We start from the raw sequence: 16,500 nt of genomic DNA, 5'->3' as shown, positions 1-16,500 counted from the left end.
ATAAAGGTCTTCAGTTGTCAGGCTTCTAGAGGAAAGGAGTTGCTCAGAGGTACTCAAATCACTGGTCTTTCCAAATCATTGATCAAAGGCCTATAGTTCCCAGATATACCATCTTGAGTACCCAAGGATATCCATTTAGAAAATTAGACTTCATACAATTTGTAGAATAAGTCCATGGATTATAATCACCTTGCAAATGCTCAGCCTCGTAGTTTACTAATTGCCTTCAAAAGGTGAAATAAGTCATGTCAGAGATGAAATGATGGACACCCATCCACCTGTCAAGGTCTGCCTTAAAGGAAGCAGCATCATCTTCATTATATACGTAATGTAAGATCACATCCTACACCTCCACAAACTGAAATAAAGGGTCAGATTCTTAATATGAAGATGTATATGATGAATTTTAACATCTGGGAACTGATATGTAATCAAATCATTACATTACTTAGAAGCAGTAACTAATCATCCAAGCAAGTGGTTGAAGGGTGGCTTTTTATAAGGGAAGTTCTTGCACACCAAGGTCCACATTTTCTTAACCAACAGATTGCATTATATACGTCAGTTACTTAGTCTCCCTAGCTTCCTAGTTTCTCATTCAGTAAATGAAATAAATCCTGTTCTCCTTTGTGGCTCCTTATTAATTGCTCTATACTGGCTATAAACTGCTGTCTGTAGAAATTAACCTGCTCTCTCTAATTGACCTCGGGGTGGGAAGCCCACTTTGCTGCTGTACTCTACCCCTAATTCCCACCCCCCTCTTACTTTATTATACTTCTCACATGCACACTCCACCTGTTACACCTGTTCCATAGGGTCTATATGACATAAACAAATGCTTAAATGTTCGAATCTCTAAAGGTCGACCTTTAGAGATCAAAGTTAACTTTTCGAATATGTAATAAAATAAAATTAAAATAAAAAAAAAAAAGTAAAAGGAAAGGGTTTTTAACAGGGGGGCAAGCCCCCCTGCACCCCCCGCTACTTCAATATAGCAAGTCCGAGATCGCACTTCAGTGCGGAAACGAGAAGTTTCCCATTCCCTACACTAGCACGATCTTGGAGTTGGTATATTTAAGTAGTGGGGGGGATGCAGGCGGGGCTTGCCCCCCCTGCTTACACCCTTTAGTTTTTTTTTTTATTTTTTTTAATTATTAAACATATTCAAACATTTAAATGCTTGATCTGTAAAGGTCGACCTTTAGAGATTCGAACATTTTAAGCATTCGTATACGTAATATAGACCCGTTCCATATCCCTCCCCTAACAAATTTTGTATAACCATACAAACACTCCTGTTTCTGTTTTCCCACTTCCATCTAACATTTAGCATTGTTCCCAACAACCTTTCTCCCTCCCATGTCTTGCACTATATCCATTCATACTCGGGGGGGGGGGGGGATGTTCCCCAACAGTACCTATTCTACATTTCAACTTGGATAAACCATCACTACTATCATAACTACATCCTCATACTGTGTCCTTTCAAACCTCGTGATTTCTTGCCTTTCAGAAACCTCACAGAATATACCTGGGCAACCTGATCTCTTCTTTCATAGAAAATGCTTCCTTCCTATCTCCCTTTTACCAGCTTTGACTCCACCACCACTAAATATCCTGCAGCCTTGAAACTTGCTTATGTCTCTGCTGTCTGCCATCAGTAAAATACAGATCCATTTACTTAATTGTTACTTAACCTGCATTCTACTCCTCCTGCTGGGGCATCTCTCATCCCACCATGACTCAGTAATAGGTCTGGACATCTCTTCAGCTGTATCCCAACCCACCTATTTATATATTGCCTCCCTAAACTCACCACAGGTTGCACCAAACCTATTTAATGATTCCCCTTACATTTACCACAAATATTTAAGCAATGACGTGGTGTGGTATATTGAAGATTTACCCATGGTTGGTGTGGTTTAATCACAAGGGCGAATCCCAAGTGATTAAACAAAGGCAACCCTGTGTAAATCTTCAATATACCACAACCATTGAGTCTGTTATTGCTATTCTACAATGATTTTATTTAAAAAAAAAAAAAAAAAAAAAAAAAAATACTTTTCTTAAATGTCTTTGCATAACGGTGAATTACTCTTCTTCCACCAGTTGTGGTACACTGCTTCTTCATTTTGATGTACTGCACATGCGTATGGGACTTGTGTTCCCACGCATACCCAGTGCATCAAGGCTTTGAAATGGAAGCAACGGAGAAAAGAAAGTTTCCATTGCTCCTTTTTCTCTCTCTTTTTTTTTTTCTTTAATAAAAAAATAAAAGTTTGGGGGCACTTTATACCAACGGAAAAAATCTCCAGGTGACTGGATCTTTTAATGTTGGTATATTGTGGGATTTACAACAGACATGCCTGGTTGGGCTGGCCAATCAGCGTACACTTTTTCGAATATTAATAGGGAGTCATTGTATAATGACAAATTAAAATTAATTAGAAAAATACTATCCAAAAAAATCAAGAATCAATTTCCCAATGTACTAAAAGCCTCCTAAGGGAAGACATTTACCCTAATCCACTTATCACAACCAACATCAAGACAATTCCCTTCCACACACTTCTCTGACTCTGCCTTGGTCAGCCACCACAGCTTGGTAATCTAACACTTGCTACCATAGATATTAGCATCGTAAAAAATAAAACTACTTGCCTGGGTTACCCAATGCAAGCCTGATATTCTTGCTATAACTGAAACTTGGCTTAAACCCTGCATAACCAACTCCAAAATTGCACCCTAGCTACAATATCCATAATGGCCATATAGACAGGAAGAGTACTAGTGTTGCTTTAAAATTTCCCAACAACAATTACATCTCCCCCTACAACAAACCATTACGAGAATTCAGTTCCTTTATATCCCTCCTGGTGACAATATAGGTACACTGGAAGATATTTGACCATACCTCTCAACTGTCCCTGATTTTGACTCAAATTTCTGCCTTGCCCAATCCCTCTTAACACTGCTGCATTTAGAACAAAAGGTGGTGAATTATACTTAATAAATAATGACAATAATTAAGAGCTGATTACTTATTTTACTTCAGGAAATGTATATTAATTCACATTCTCTAATTCTGTTAATAAAACTATTTAAGTGTCCCTGATTTTTTTTTCTGGATTTGTCCCTGATTCTGTCTAGATTTGTCATAGGTTAGTACTAGGTTAGCTGCCCTTGTGAGCCATTGTAAGCCTAGCCAATTATCCCTTGTGAGACTCAAACCCTGTACATTGTGTTTGTAAGGTAAACACCTTAACCGTTAGGCCACCTTCCCAACCCTGATGGTTGAGAGCTATGTATCTGACATTGGATATCCATAATAATTCCACAAGAAATACTACTAGGTGATGTCAATATCAGTTTGTTGGACATGACCTCTAACTCCCCTAATTCTCGCATGAGCATATATGGTTTGACACAATTAATAGCCCCACACATTATAACAAAACCTCATACTCCTCATTGGACTGGATCCTGGTATCAGACCAAACAAACTGACCACCACAGGTACAATTTCAGACTTGCTCTGTGACCATATCCAAATCTCTCTAACCTGACATTTCACAAATCCATTTAAACAGTATGTTTATAAATCATGTAACCTGTCCAGGTTTAACCCAGAAATGTTTTTTACTATCCTATCATCTATTAAGCAAAACATCCTTAAATTCCTCCCCTTAGATGCTGTAAATTGATTCAGTGTGATGTTCTTAAATAGCCTTGCATCCCTAGAAGGAAGAGGTGAAAAATATTGCAGTGCAGCTATACAATGAGTAGAATGCTAATAGAGGGTAGAGAAAAAGCATGGAAGGAATAGCAAAAATATAAACCACTGCAATATCTCCAAATCTTCAGAATCCTCCACGACTGTATTAAAAAAGCAAATATATAAAAAATCTGAACAATAATAAACACATCCCTAAAACGTCTGATCAGTCATTAGTCTGGTCAGCCATTAAAGAATGATTGCATCCCAGCTAAAAAGTCAACCCTAATCCCTCTCCCAGTAACTTACCACTCAATAATCCAATAGATGTCAACTCTGATTTGAGAAATAGTATAGCATCCATAACCAAGGATTCCCAGTGTCTAATCCCAACCCTGCCCAATAACCACACATCACCACTTCGTCTTTCTCCTTCAAACATGAGACAATATCCTGTACAAAACTGTCAAAACTCCAACCATACTCTACTTCAGCTGATGAGCTGCCAAGTGAGTACCTTAAAATAACAGCATAACATTGCTAGCCCTGTCTCAGCCCTTACAAATGAGTCAGTCCAGGAATCCCACATTCCCTATCTCTAGGGAAAAAGTCACACATTATCCATGTACACAAAGAACGAAAGTCAAAAGACATTACGTCTTGAGATTGCTATAGGTCTAACATTGTTAGACCTATAGCAATGATGTTAGAGCTATAGCAATCTCACCCCTCTCTCCTGCAGGAAGAATTCCCATCTTCCACACAACACAGCTTCTGTCTGTCCCATGGTACTAACGCTTCTAACCTTTTAAAGATACCAGTAACACTAAACAAAACCGCAAATTAGTCTCCTCATTTGTAGACTTGTCTACAGCCTTCAATGCAGTTTGTCACAGCAAACTTCTACTTAAAATGTCCTCACTGGGTCTATCTCAGCCCACCTTTCTATGCTTCAAATGCTGCTTGTCCAATAGGTATCAGTCAGTAAAATGGCACTTCACTCTCTCTCCTTACCTCCCAGTCACCACTAGTGTACCACAAGGCTGTGTCCTTGATCCCCTCATCTTTAACATTCCCACCAGCAACCTCTACACAACAGGCCTGTGTAATATAGTATGCAGATGACTCCACACTCATATGCACGAGACAACCTAGAACATCTCCAAAAAATTTACTCGGGAAGCTTTAACAACCACTGATATATGACTTTGTAACTATTTTTATTATTTTATTTATTTATCATTTGTTGACCGGGAAAGTCCGACTAGGTTCCACAGAGCCTGTTTTCAGCGGAGGCCCGGGGAGAAATGCTCCAGATGCATGTCTTTGGAATGTGGGAGGAAACCGGAGTACCCGGAGCAAACCCACGCGAACACAGGGAGAACATGCAAACTCCACACAGAAGGCACCCCAGCCGAGAATCAAACCGGAGAACCTCTTGCTGTGAGGTGACAATGTTAACCACTGCACCACTGTGCCGCCCAACTAGCAACTCATGTTCAACTCTAACAAAAAAAAAAAAAAACTTTTCCCTAAATCCCCCTCTCATGACAAAAATAAATGTAAAATCCCCTCTCTTAGTAATACAACCTTTGCAATCACTTCTCATAGCAAATCGTTATGGATGATAGTATGTGATTTGAAATTCTACTTGCATATACAAAATTATATAAACAAAACTTACCAAAAAGCTAAGGATACTTTACAAACACTTTTCTCATCAATGGAACTAAAACTACACTTGCTCCTCCCTTCACAACTTTATGGCACTCCTGTCCTTACTAACCTCCAGGCATCACAAAAAGCAAAACTTGAACAATGCTATAAAGTAGCTAAATTTACAACAAAGACAACTTTCAGAACTCACCGCTGCATAGCACTAAAGAGCCTAAATTGGTTGGGTAGAACTAACCTTTCAACTATTTTATTTTATTTATAGTTTTGTTAGCCAGGATAGTCCATTGGACCATGAGGAGCCCGTTTTCAATGAAGTCCTGGGAAGAAAAGCTCCTGAAAATTACAAATTGAAGAGCAATTTATTAGAGAAATGTAATGTGCACAAATGAAGCAAAATTAAACAAATAGAAAAGCACATAGAGTGGATATATTGGTACAATGCAATAAGAGTAATATTTACAAACAGTTTAACATAGCACAATGCAATAACAGAAACAAACAGTCTAATTTTTTTTTTAACAGTTAGGCTAATTCATGCAGTTAATTTCTAGGCTACTGAATTGTACCATTCTAGGAGTTATGCTAATTCCTAGAGTTTATTAGGGGTTCAAAACAATGGGAGGCTATTGTGAATTATAGCTTATAGAGAGTAGCTATAGTACAGAGAGATTGTGGGATGGGAACGAGAGCATTCCCATAGTGAAATTAGGTGTGTATGAAGTAAGGTTTTGAATGGAGAGGCTGCTGGCGAAGCGGATGAGAGGTGGGAGGGAATTCCAATGGCCTGCTAGAGAGAGGGACATTAAATGTTTGTCTGGTGGACAGGCAGGTTTATGCAGTTCAATTAGATTTTGGGAATTAGATCTCAAAAGTCTATTTGGTTGTGCATTTTAAAGGTGGTGGAAAGAGAGGGACAGAGGGGGGGTGAAAATAAGTTTGTGTGCTTGGACAAGGTGAATATAGATGAGGTAATTGGACAGCTCAAGCCAATTCAGTTGGTGTAGGGCACTGCAGTGATGGGAAGAGGATCTATGGCCGGTTGCAAAATTTATTTTATTATAGCAGGAGGAGTTTAGTCTTGAGGGAGGATTGCAGGTTAGTAAGGATAGAGGCGCCATATAGGAGGGATGGGATAAGGTAAGTGTTGGCAAGGGTGAGCCTAGTGGAGGGAGAGATGCAACGGTTGTGGCAGTAACCATATACGAGGGATGGGATAAGGCAAGTGTTGGCGAGGGTGAGCCTAGTGGAGGGAGAGATGTAACAGTTGTGGCGGTAAAGCATGCCTATTTTTTGTGTTTTTTTTAATATTTACTTGTAGATTATCATATTTTAGCTGGTAATTGATCAGGCCTCCTAGTAGTTTAGCATTAGAGACTCTTTCGAGAGGAGGTGTATTTTGACTGGTGACTGAGAATGAGGTTTTATCTAGGGTGGTGGTTTTGGAAGCAGTAAATATCAAGAGTTTAGTTTTAGTAGCATTGAGTGCTAGATTGCTGTCCATCCATTGCTCAGTGGAGGAGAAGGCATCTTGGGTTAATTTAACTATGGTGGGTATAGAGGAGGCAGAGCAGATTATTGTTGAATCGTCTGCATATTGGACAAGGTTGGCATTTGGGATGGCTTGGTAGAAATTGGCTATGAATCTATTGAAGAGAAGGGGGCCTAAAATTTAATCCTGGGTGACACCTGTGGAAGTACTGATAAAAGGGGAGGTGGATTTTTTTTCCATCTGACTACTTGTTGAATGTTTGAGAGGTAACTGGTAGTTAATAGAGGTGTGGGATAGATTTAGTTTGGAGAGTTTTGTGAAAAGAAGGTTGACAGATTTTGAATGCCTTAGAGAGGTCAAGGAGACAAGTGGACATGATGTAGTCTGTGACAAAGGCCTTATTAACTGTTTCTAGGAAGGAGAGGAGAGCTGTGGTAGTGCTGTGGCTGCGGTCTGAAACCATGGTGAAGTAGGGGTTGGTTGTTAATGAGGTAAGGTAGAAGTTGTAGATGGATGCATTTTTCGAGAAGCTTAGAAATGGGGTAAAATAGCGATAGGTCGAAAGTTTGTGATATTATTATTACCACCTTTATGGAGTGGAATAATAAAGGCCTTTTTCCAGAGCTGGGGAACTTGACATTCAACAATAGATAGATTTATAAGAATGCAAATGGGAAGAGCTATACCTTCTGCGGCAACTTTTTAAAAAATATGAGGGTATATCATTAGGGGCATTGGAGACTGGTTTCAATGTTAGTAGAAGTTTTTTATGGTGGATGTAGGGATGGGGTTGAAGGAGAGAGGAGGAGGTTGGGAGCAGAAGATGCTAGGGGGGAGGGTTAGGTGGAAATAAGGGTGGGGAAGCTGAATGGGAAGTGAAGGATGATGTAAGTTTACTTATGGAATTGATAAATAGTGTTAAATTGGGTGGCTAAGTCTAAGTCAGAGGCATCTGGATCAGGGCAGGGGTTTTCTTTTTTGACAGGGTTCAGAAGGGAGGAGATTCCATGCCAGAAGTTTTTGGGATTGGTGTTAGGGCTGGTTTGGAGAGTAGAGAAGTAGGCTTTGCGGTCCGGGATGCAAAGTTTGTTTTTACTTTGTTACGAAGTGTTTTAAATTCATTAAGGGTGGTGGTTTTATTTTTGGAGTAGCATTTCCAGGCTTTATCCCTGAATCGCATGGCTAGTAAGGTATTTTTGGTTAGACAAAGGTACAGGATTGCTTCTAAAGCATTTTTTTTCAGAGGGGCAAAGAAGTCAAGTTGAGGAAAGTTGAGTTAAAGTACGTTAATAGCATTTTTCTAAGGGAAGGTTGTTAGTGGGTTCCAGTTTATTTTATTTAGTGCATGTGAGTGTGCTAGGATTAAAGTTTTTTTAGAGAGCAGGTGAAGGTGTAGGTGTGCGTTAGTTGTATGGAGGAGGGAAAACAGTGGGGGAAGTGGTCACTTAATGGGTCGGGCAGAGTGCTACTATCAGAGATGTAATGTGGATGAAAAACTAGAATCCAGTCCAGGGTTCTTCCAGTAAGGAAGTTTTTGGAAGGCATAGTTATTGAGTTAATAAGCTGAGTGAAGTTGTACAAGTTTATATTAAGTGAGTGTAGGAGATTGAATTGTTGACCAGTTAATATTAACATCACTCAGGATTATCGTTTCATTAGTAGTGATGTTACAGGAGAGAATATCTTCAAAGGTTGAGATATTGTCTCCACGAGGGATATAAAGGGAGACTTATGCATACAAGTTTGTTTATATGAAGCAGAGCTGGAATTAGTTCTGCCTTGCCAAATTTGGGAATTGGTTTGGTATAGGGAGTAACCAAGTGGAATGATGAGTAGAGGACAGCGACCCACCCCTCCTTTTTTGTGTGTTCTATCTTTCCTAATTATGGGGTAGTTAGGTGGTGGTAGTTCAGAGTCTTTTATATGGGGTTTTTTGAGTCAGATTTCTGAAATGGTCAAGAGAATCAGGTTGCTTATGGAGAAGCCAGGCATGGAGGTTAGGAATTTTGTTGCATATGCTCTGAGCATTTAGAGCTGAGAAACTGAGGGGTTTACCAGCTGTGTGAGGAGGATGTGGTTGGGAGGTTGAGATATGTGGGGGAGAAGGGCCAGGGTTTGGGTGAATGTTGCCGGAGAGGAGGATAGAGATGACAGAAGAGGTATTTGAGTTGCTTGGTATGTAATCTATGGGGTGTAAGCTTTATGGGGATATGGCTAATATAGATATAGAGTTGTGGGGGTTAGGTAGGAGTCTGCAGGTGAAGAGCATACTGTTATTGAAGGGGTAGAGACTGGGTGATATGCAGGTTGAGGAATATGTGTGCATCATGGAGGTTGGGTTAGTTGTATGAAATGGGGGTGGGTGATTCGCACTGAGAGGTTGGGTGAGACAGGTTAGGTAAGATATGGTAATTAGTAATTAAGTTAGAAGTGAAAGAGGTTTGGTAGACATAACTATTCAGGATATAATGGGGAGTGAGTTTGGGATTAAGTAGATATTAGTAAAAGTTTAAAGTATGGGTTTGGGTACCTGAGAAGGTAATATGGATAGTTTGTGTTAATGTGGTAACTAATGTGCAAGTTCTTTACCGTATATAAAATTAACCAGCATCCACTGCTTGCCCAGCATTAAATACCTACTCTGTCATGATCCAGTGAACAAAACCTCTCTGTCAGCAAACGTATCCAATCTGCCAAGCAAAATATGTACTCGTACCATATTCTAAGTCTTGAAATTCCTTTTCTTTATCAGGTCAGTACCTCCCATCCAGTCCTTTAAAAGCATTCTGAAAGACTTGCTGGTCAAAATCTGCCTCTCTCCTTGTTCAATCCCAAGATAAACTGTATCACTAAATATGAGCAAGTAGCTGTTTACCTTACATCTCCTCCTTCACTCACTTTTTCTTCAGTCAGTATCTATCCCCTGACTCTAAATATGCCATAGCCATATTCTTCTCCCACTTCATATTGCAGTTCTTGTTTGTGTTATACTAACTTACTTTATATTCTTCTCCCACTTCATATTGCAATTCTTGTTTGTGTTATACTAACTTACTTTATCTATACTGGCTTAAATTTCTCTAAGTATTAAATTATCTTGTATGCTGTATTTGTTCTTAACTAATGTTTTCACATTCTAACTTGGTATAATTGTAGATGGCTTTGTCTTATGTTTAGAGATTGTAAAATTAAAATGATTGTGTAATACTTTTGAGCTTTTCTTTGGCCTCTGCTGAAAATGGGCACCTACGCAGTCAGACTTTACAGGTAATCTGTTAGTAAATTGACTCCTATTCTAGCTTTACCTGTACTTTTCTCCATTTCTTTACTACACTATAACATTTCTTTCACCCTTCCTAAATCTTCTCTCATTACACAAAAAATTAATATATTAAACTATTTTAGCTATGTCTATTTACAGCAGCCTTAAAATGTTTTATTCTTTACTACATTTTTCTTATTTACTAACTGATGAACTTTATAATCTAATTCATTTTGTCAATATATTTCCTGACTTTTTTGCTTATTTACTTTACATTGTACAGTAGTGTGTGTACATTATTGTATCTATAGTAACTATAGTTAGCTTTTTATATTGGAGCGTTTCTCCCCAGGCCTCTGCTGAAAAAGGGTTTTACTGCCCAGTCTGACTATCCTGGTAAACACATAACAAAGAGAACACAGGGGCTGTGAAGAAGTAAATTGGTTCTGAGCTATTAAGAGGAGAGAAGACTGTAGTTAAACTGTGAAGGTAAAATACTGAATTGCACTAAAGCAGTTCTCAGTGTTTTACTTAAAGGGGGGATATGTCTCAACTGTTTAGATTTTTGCAGAATGTCCAAATTTTTGCCTCATTTTTGCTGTATTTCTCATAAAATTGTGATTTTCTGATAAATTATTTGTAAATCATTGAGGGTTGAAGACAGGAAATGCACATTTGAGTTTCAGACTTCATACACTTCAAAAATGTGCACTAATGCAATACTTGTTGCTCTATCAACTTTCTAAGTTTGTAAGAGCAATATTGGTCATTTATCCTCCCATTATTTATGGTTTTGTACAGATTTATTGGTCTAAAGTTGGAAGGTAGAAAAAAAAACAATGCACGTATAGTCTAAAACTTAGGGTAAATTTTTATAGAGGGAATTAACTGTTGGTGACATTTTGAGTCATTTAAGGAGTAGTAATTGGCGTATCACATGACACAGGAAAAGTAGTTCAGTTTTTCTGGAATCATGCAATGTTGTACAATTAGCACAAAGAACTTGACAGTAGCTAAAAAAAACCTTACTCTGTAGTTGATATCTTTTCCTCGGTGTAACTTACCTTTCAGGAAGTAGTTTATCCATTAGGGACTGTACTGTGAATTTTAGCCGCCACAAAGCAGAATAGTACAAAAATTGGACAGTGGGGGGGAGGTGCAGCACAACACAGAAGGTGAGTAGCTCTGTATTACATTATCTAGGGAAATGCAAGTCCTAAGTAAGCACTGATTTGTGTTCTTTTCAGGCCACTGCAGGGCCCTGCCTCTTACTTCTGTGAAATACTGACTGATCGCACGTGCCGACCGCCTAGCAAGAAGCTCAGAGAAAATATGGTAGGTGGCTAAACATGCCAGTCTTTGCTATCTGTACATTTTATGGAATTTTGTATAGTGTCTGCATGGTGGGATCGTGAGATTTCCAGCCTAAGAAGGAATGGTGATGCTCTGTTAAAAGGAAAAAAGATGTGAGTAAACTGTTGTGTGCTGCATTTCTGAGGGCAGGAGCTGCATTTCATAGCCCTGAACTACGTTTATGGTTCTGGTGATACCAATAAGTTCATTGCTGTTGGCAAATGCAACACCGTAAAGTGGTCCTGTAATGATGCAATGTGTGTATTGGACTGTTTTTACTACCCTACCCCCACACACATCTTGGCCCATGATAGCTGAATGTATAAAATGCAATGTTACAAATTCAGTACAATAGGAATGACAATAGACACCGTTTTACATGGGACAAGGAAAACTATTGGAAGTGCTAATGCAGATTCATAACAATATTAAAGGACCATTAGTAACTCCTTTTTTTTTTTGATTAGCTGAAAAGGATAAAGCTGGCTGGAGAGGACATTCATGCATAGAGCAATAACGTTTCTAGAGCATTCTCATCAGTAAGGTTGTCCTAGGCTAAAGTCAGTGCACCATAGAGAAGTCAACCCTTCAAGACAAGGAAGCCAGAGAGGTTACATGAGCTGCAAATTGAGACTGCATGAGAAAGAATTGTTTTTCCAATGTGCCCCTAGCGCACTGAGACTGATGTGATAGAATTGTTTCCAATGTGCTCCTAGCGCATTGAGACTGGATGTGATAGAATCGTTTCCAATGTGCACCTAGTCCACTGAGACTGGATGAGATAGAATTGTTTTTTGAATGTGCACCTAGTGCAAAGTATGCTATTATCACTCTAAAATCCAGAACCTTTTAAAGCTACCAATAACGCTCTAGTTTAAATGCACAGTAGTATGAACTGATTCCACTTGCAAAAATATTTTTGTCTTTAACCTTGAAATTCTGGAAGTGGATATAAGCAAAGGCAAAGTTTACTGAATGACACAGCATATTTAACTACTGTAAACACAGACCAGTTCAGTTCCTTGCACTATGTCACTCCAGTGCTTTAACTAGCTTATGGTGTGCCATGTAACATAGTAAAGGGGTGAATGGTTCCTACTCTTTCTCTAGGAAAGTGCATATTTATAAATGTAAGAAAATGGAAATGGCAGCCGCATACAGGGAAATGGCAGCCGCATACAGGGAAATGGCAGCCGCATACAGGGAAATGGCAGCCGCATACAGGGAAATGGCAGCCGCATACAGGTGCACAACAATGTAGGATCAACACTGGAAGTCTGAAGAGTTTAAGTATGATATTCAAAAGTGTGACACTGGCTGGTTATGGAAATGTATAAACTCCAAAATATTCATATTCATGCATATTTCCACTTTCCAAAGTGTAATAATCACAATTATAATTACCAGGGGTATCTAGGGCATTAACCCACTGAAAAAAACATTAGATGCAGCAGTAAGTTTGACTCCTGGCAATGAAAAGTGAATCCTGAAAGTTCAATTCTTGAACTGTTGAATTCGCAGTATTGGGTTTCACACGGTGCATATACAAGTGTATGTATATATGTGTATGTATATATATATATATATATATATGTATGTATGTATATAAAATGTAAAATATAACTTTTTCTGAATAGATCAATTCTCTGTATGCCCATTTCCTTGATTTCAGAATTCCTGTTGGACTTTGTTGCGGATTAATGCAATAGTTCATTGGAAAATGTTGGGCACTGCTCGATTTAATTTTTTTCAGCAAGTGGGATCTAGCCTTGCCTCATATGAATCGGGTAACTTACATTAGGGGCTGTCCAATATTCTTGAGCATTTTGCACTGGTGGGCCTGTTAAGCTGCTAAGAATTCTCCATTTGAGAACCCTAGAGGTGCCAGTTCACTACAAATTACGCCGTCTGCCTTTATGAACAGAGTAGCACAGTGTATAAATAGCAGGTCTTTTCCTTGCTCATTGTGTTCTCTGACAGTTGCTTTGCTCAAGGTTGTGTGATGCGTTTGAAACACCATATCGCTGTAATTAATATGGGATGTTCAGAGTCTCTTCCTGGTTTTAGGACACAGTTTAATGGAGCTGCTACAAAGCATTTCTTTTAGCACTGGGTTCCCAACTGACTGTATGTTGTATTAGTCCTCATTTAAATTAAATCTTTTAAGCATCTTTTTATTAAAAATTACATTTAAGTGATATTGGTACATTTACAGTAATAGAAAACCAGTCACAACAGTTCCTTTATTTTCATGTAGTATACATGTTTCCTTTTATCAGTTTTCATTCACTCCAACATTACATAAATGATTATTAAATCTCTTCTTGTCATAAACAGGAATTTAATTCTGATGAAACTGACCATTCTGTCACCAGTGACGACTCTGGTTCCAGTAATTCTCCATCTGAATGGCAATCGAAGTAAGTGTGCACAACAAAAACTACATCTGTAATGTGCCTTACCTGGACCTTGAGAGTCTGTGTATTGTATCTGGTAATTTCATCCTTACGCTGTGCTTTTAGTTACTGCATGGTTTATTGTAATAGGGCAGCCTTGTGTTTGTGCTGTTGACATTAAAATGTAGAATGCAGCCCTCATAGGTGTATATGTATCTGGCTGTGTGTGCACAGTAGGTGTCTATATACCCTGCTGTGTGTAATACAACAAGAAACAGTGTTGCAGGTTCTTGCATGCCTTGCCGTTAATGTAACAGTTAATCCAGTCCTATTAGTTTGTTTCTAAAACACTGTAACAAAAGTATATATAAAAACGAGCAAACTACGGAGCTACCATGTAATAAATAAGACGCCAAACGAGGAAAACCTCCAAATAAAAATCCAAATGGATGGTTCTCAACTTCAATCCAACATAGACAATTAATGAATGTCCACACAGGAACATGAAAACCAGGATAAAAACTCTTGTTTATTATAACAAGAGGTGAGCGCTTTCGCTATGAGCTTCTTCAGACCTAATAATTAGATTTTTATTTGGAGGTTTTCCTCATTTGGAGTCTTATTTATTACATGGTAGCACCGTAGTTTGCTCGTTTTTATATATATTTTATTTGTTAGTGTCTTGTGACTGGAGCTTTTATCCCTCGGTTTACTGACTATTTTGACTACTGTAACAAAAGTAATACATGTGCTTACTTTGCTGGCTAATCGTAATATATCTGCTTTGTACAGTCATGGCAAATAATTAAGGCTGCTTTTATTTTTAGGATGCTGTCTTACCATTTGAAAATCTCTGAATTCATCAGATGTGTGCGGAAAAGAAAACTATTTCCATGCAGGTGAGATGCATTCTGGGATAGGTTAGCCCTCCATTACACTGTTCGAAATCTGGGGTATCCCTGTATATCTACATTAGCCTTAAAATGTCCTGTAAGGGAAGGATGCAAGCAGTCCAAGTGACAACTAGTAACAGTGCCAGACTTCTGATACAAATTTTGTGAAAAATTCTATTTATTACCACACTGAATTTTTTTTTTCTTTTTGGATGTGCTGTATCATTCAGTATTTTGCAAAGCAGTTTGAAAATGCAAGCTCTGTTGGCATAGAAGGATAAAATTGCAATAAAAACAGAAAACTAGGAACCAAACAAGAAAAACAGCGAAAGCAAATCTGTTAGATAACAGCACAAGTATAATTAAGACTTGAAAACATTTTATTAAAAATAAAGGATTAAGCGCTTCCATCAGCCTGTAACAGACTTCTTCAGAATTCTAAACCAATTGCATAGTGGGCATTTAAATATTAATTTAACTACATCATGTGACTATTAAAAAACATTCAAGAGCTTTCCTAGTTACATTATATTATGTTACATAAGACTTTAAACACCGAATGCTAGCAATAGAAACATGCTCATTTAAACCTGGGTGGGGGGACATGAGCAATTTTATCTGCCAAATCATTTCCCTTAGTTCAATTAAGTCCTCCCAAGGTCCACCCCTAACTTCCTTAAAAATCATACTAATACCAAACAAGACGAAATTAAGTTCGGGTTACAACTGGACACGTCTATATAATGAGCTCTTCATATTTTTATTTCTTGTATCTAATCTAGAATGGTTGTATCGTCTTTCCATGAACTTGCGTTTTGTCATCCCAATGTAAAAACTATTACATTGGGAACACACTGCCATGTACACTACCGCATGGAATTGCAGGTAAATACTACCAGTTTCCTTATCACCACTTTATCATGTTCTAAAATTTGCACTGCTTACACACACCACATTTAAATGCTTACTTTCTTTTATGGGACAAAGGGGTACCAATTTCCCCTAATTCTAAAACTCTGTTCTGCCTATTATATGTGATCCCTTCCCAAAAACATCAAGGGTATTCCTGAAACAGGAAATAAATGTTGCAGCTTTTATAATGAATATCTATAATGGGGGCATGATGTCCTTCAAGGATGCATCTGCAGTCCTAACAAATGGGTTGTCCTGTCCACAGGCAGCCCTTCGTTCGGCCGGATTCCAAAGTCTGGGTCTGGCCTCGGCTGATGTCGCACTTCACCCGACGTCATAGCTGCAGTTCTTCGGGTATAAAGGTATCAGCCGACGCCATTTTCCTCAGTCTTTCTTGCCGTGTGGCGCCCGAAGCAGAAGCTGTTCGCAAGTGCCGGTCGGTCAGAACCAGAGATTACTACTACCGAAGACTTCTAAAAAGCTAAGTACCCCATTGGGGACTCTTTCTTGCCTCAGCCGATGTCAGAAAAAGTGAATAACTGTTTAACTTGTGGGAAACAAATACCTCATAAAGATTTCCACTCTTACTGCCTACCTTGTTTAGGCCCAGACCACGAATTAGCAGCTTGTCTAGCCTGTGCTTCTTTCAACCGACGGACACTTAGACGTCGGTCGGAATTTGCTGAGGAGTTTTTCGGCTCCGCTTTTGCTTATAACATGCAGTCGGAAATTCCAACTTCGCAGTTAACTAAAAAGCGCAAGGAAAAGGACCGACACTCGCGGTCAGTGGTTTCGGCCGAAAC

At 38.7% G+C, this 16,500-nt stretch overlaps 1 protein-coding gene across 1 annotated transcript in view; it reads left to right on the top strand.

Moving 5' to 3' along the window:
- The window catches only part of LOC122807972, a 157,328-nt gene that overhangs the window by 53,661 nt on the left and 87,167 nt on the right, over positions 1-16,500 (top strand). Inside the window, exons 5-7 of the mRNA XM_044078999.1 lie at positions 11,391-11,478; positions 13,834-13,916; positions 14,720-14,791. Of these exons, the coding sequence (XP_043934934.1) occupies positions 11,391-11,478; positions 13,834-13,916; positions 14,720-14,791 (243 nt within the window). The remainder of the gene's footprint in view (positions 1-11,390; positions 11,479-13,833; positions 13,917-14,719; positions 14,792-16,500) is intronic.

Source organism: Protopterus annectens, chromosome 8.part0, assembly GCF_019279795.1.
Source record: "Protopterus annectens isolate FY-2018-M chromosome 8.part0, PAN1.0, whole genome shotgun sequence".
Lineage (NCBI taxonomy): Eukaryota > Metazoa > Chordata > Ceratodontiformes > Protopteridae > Protopterus > Protopterus annectens.
This window is presented reverse-complemented; position numbering and strand designations above follow the sequence as displayed.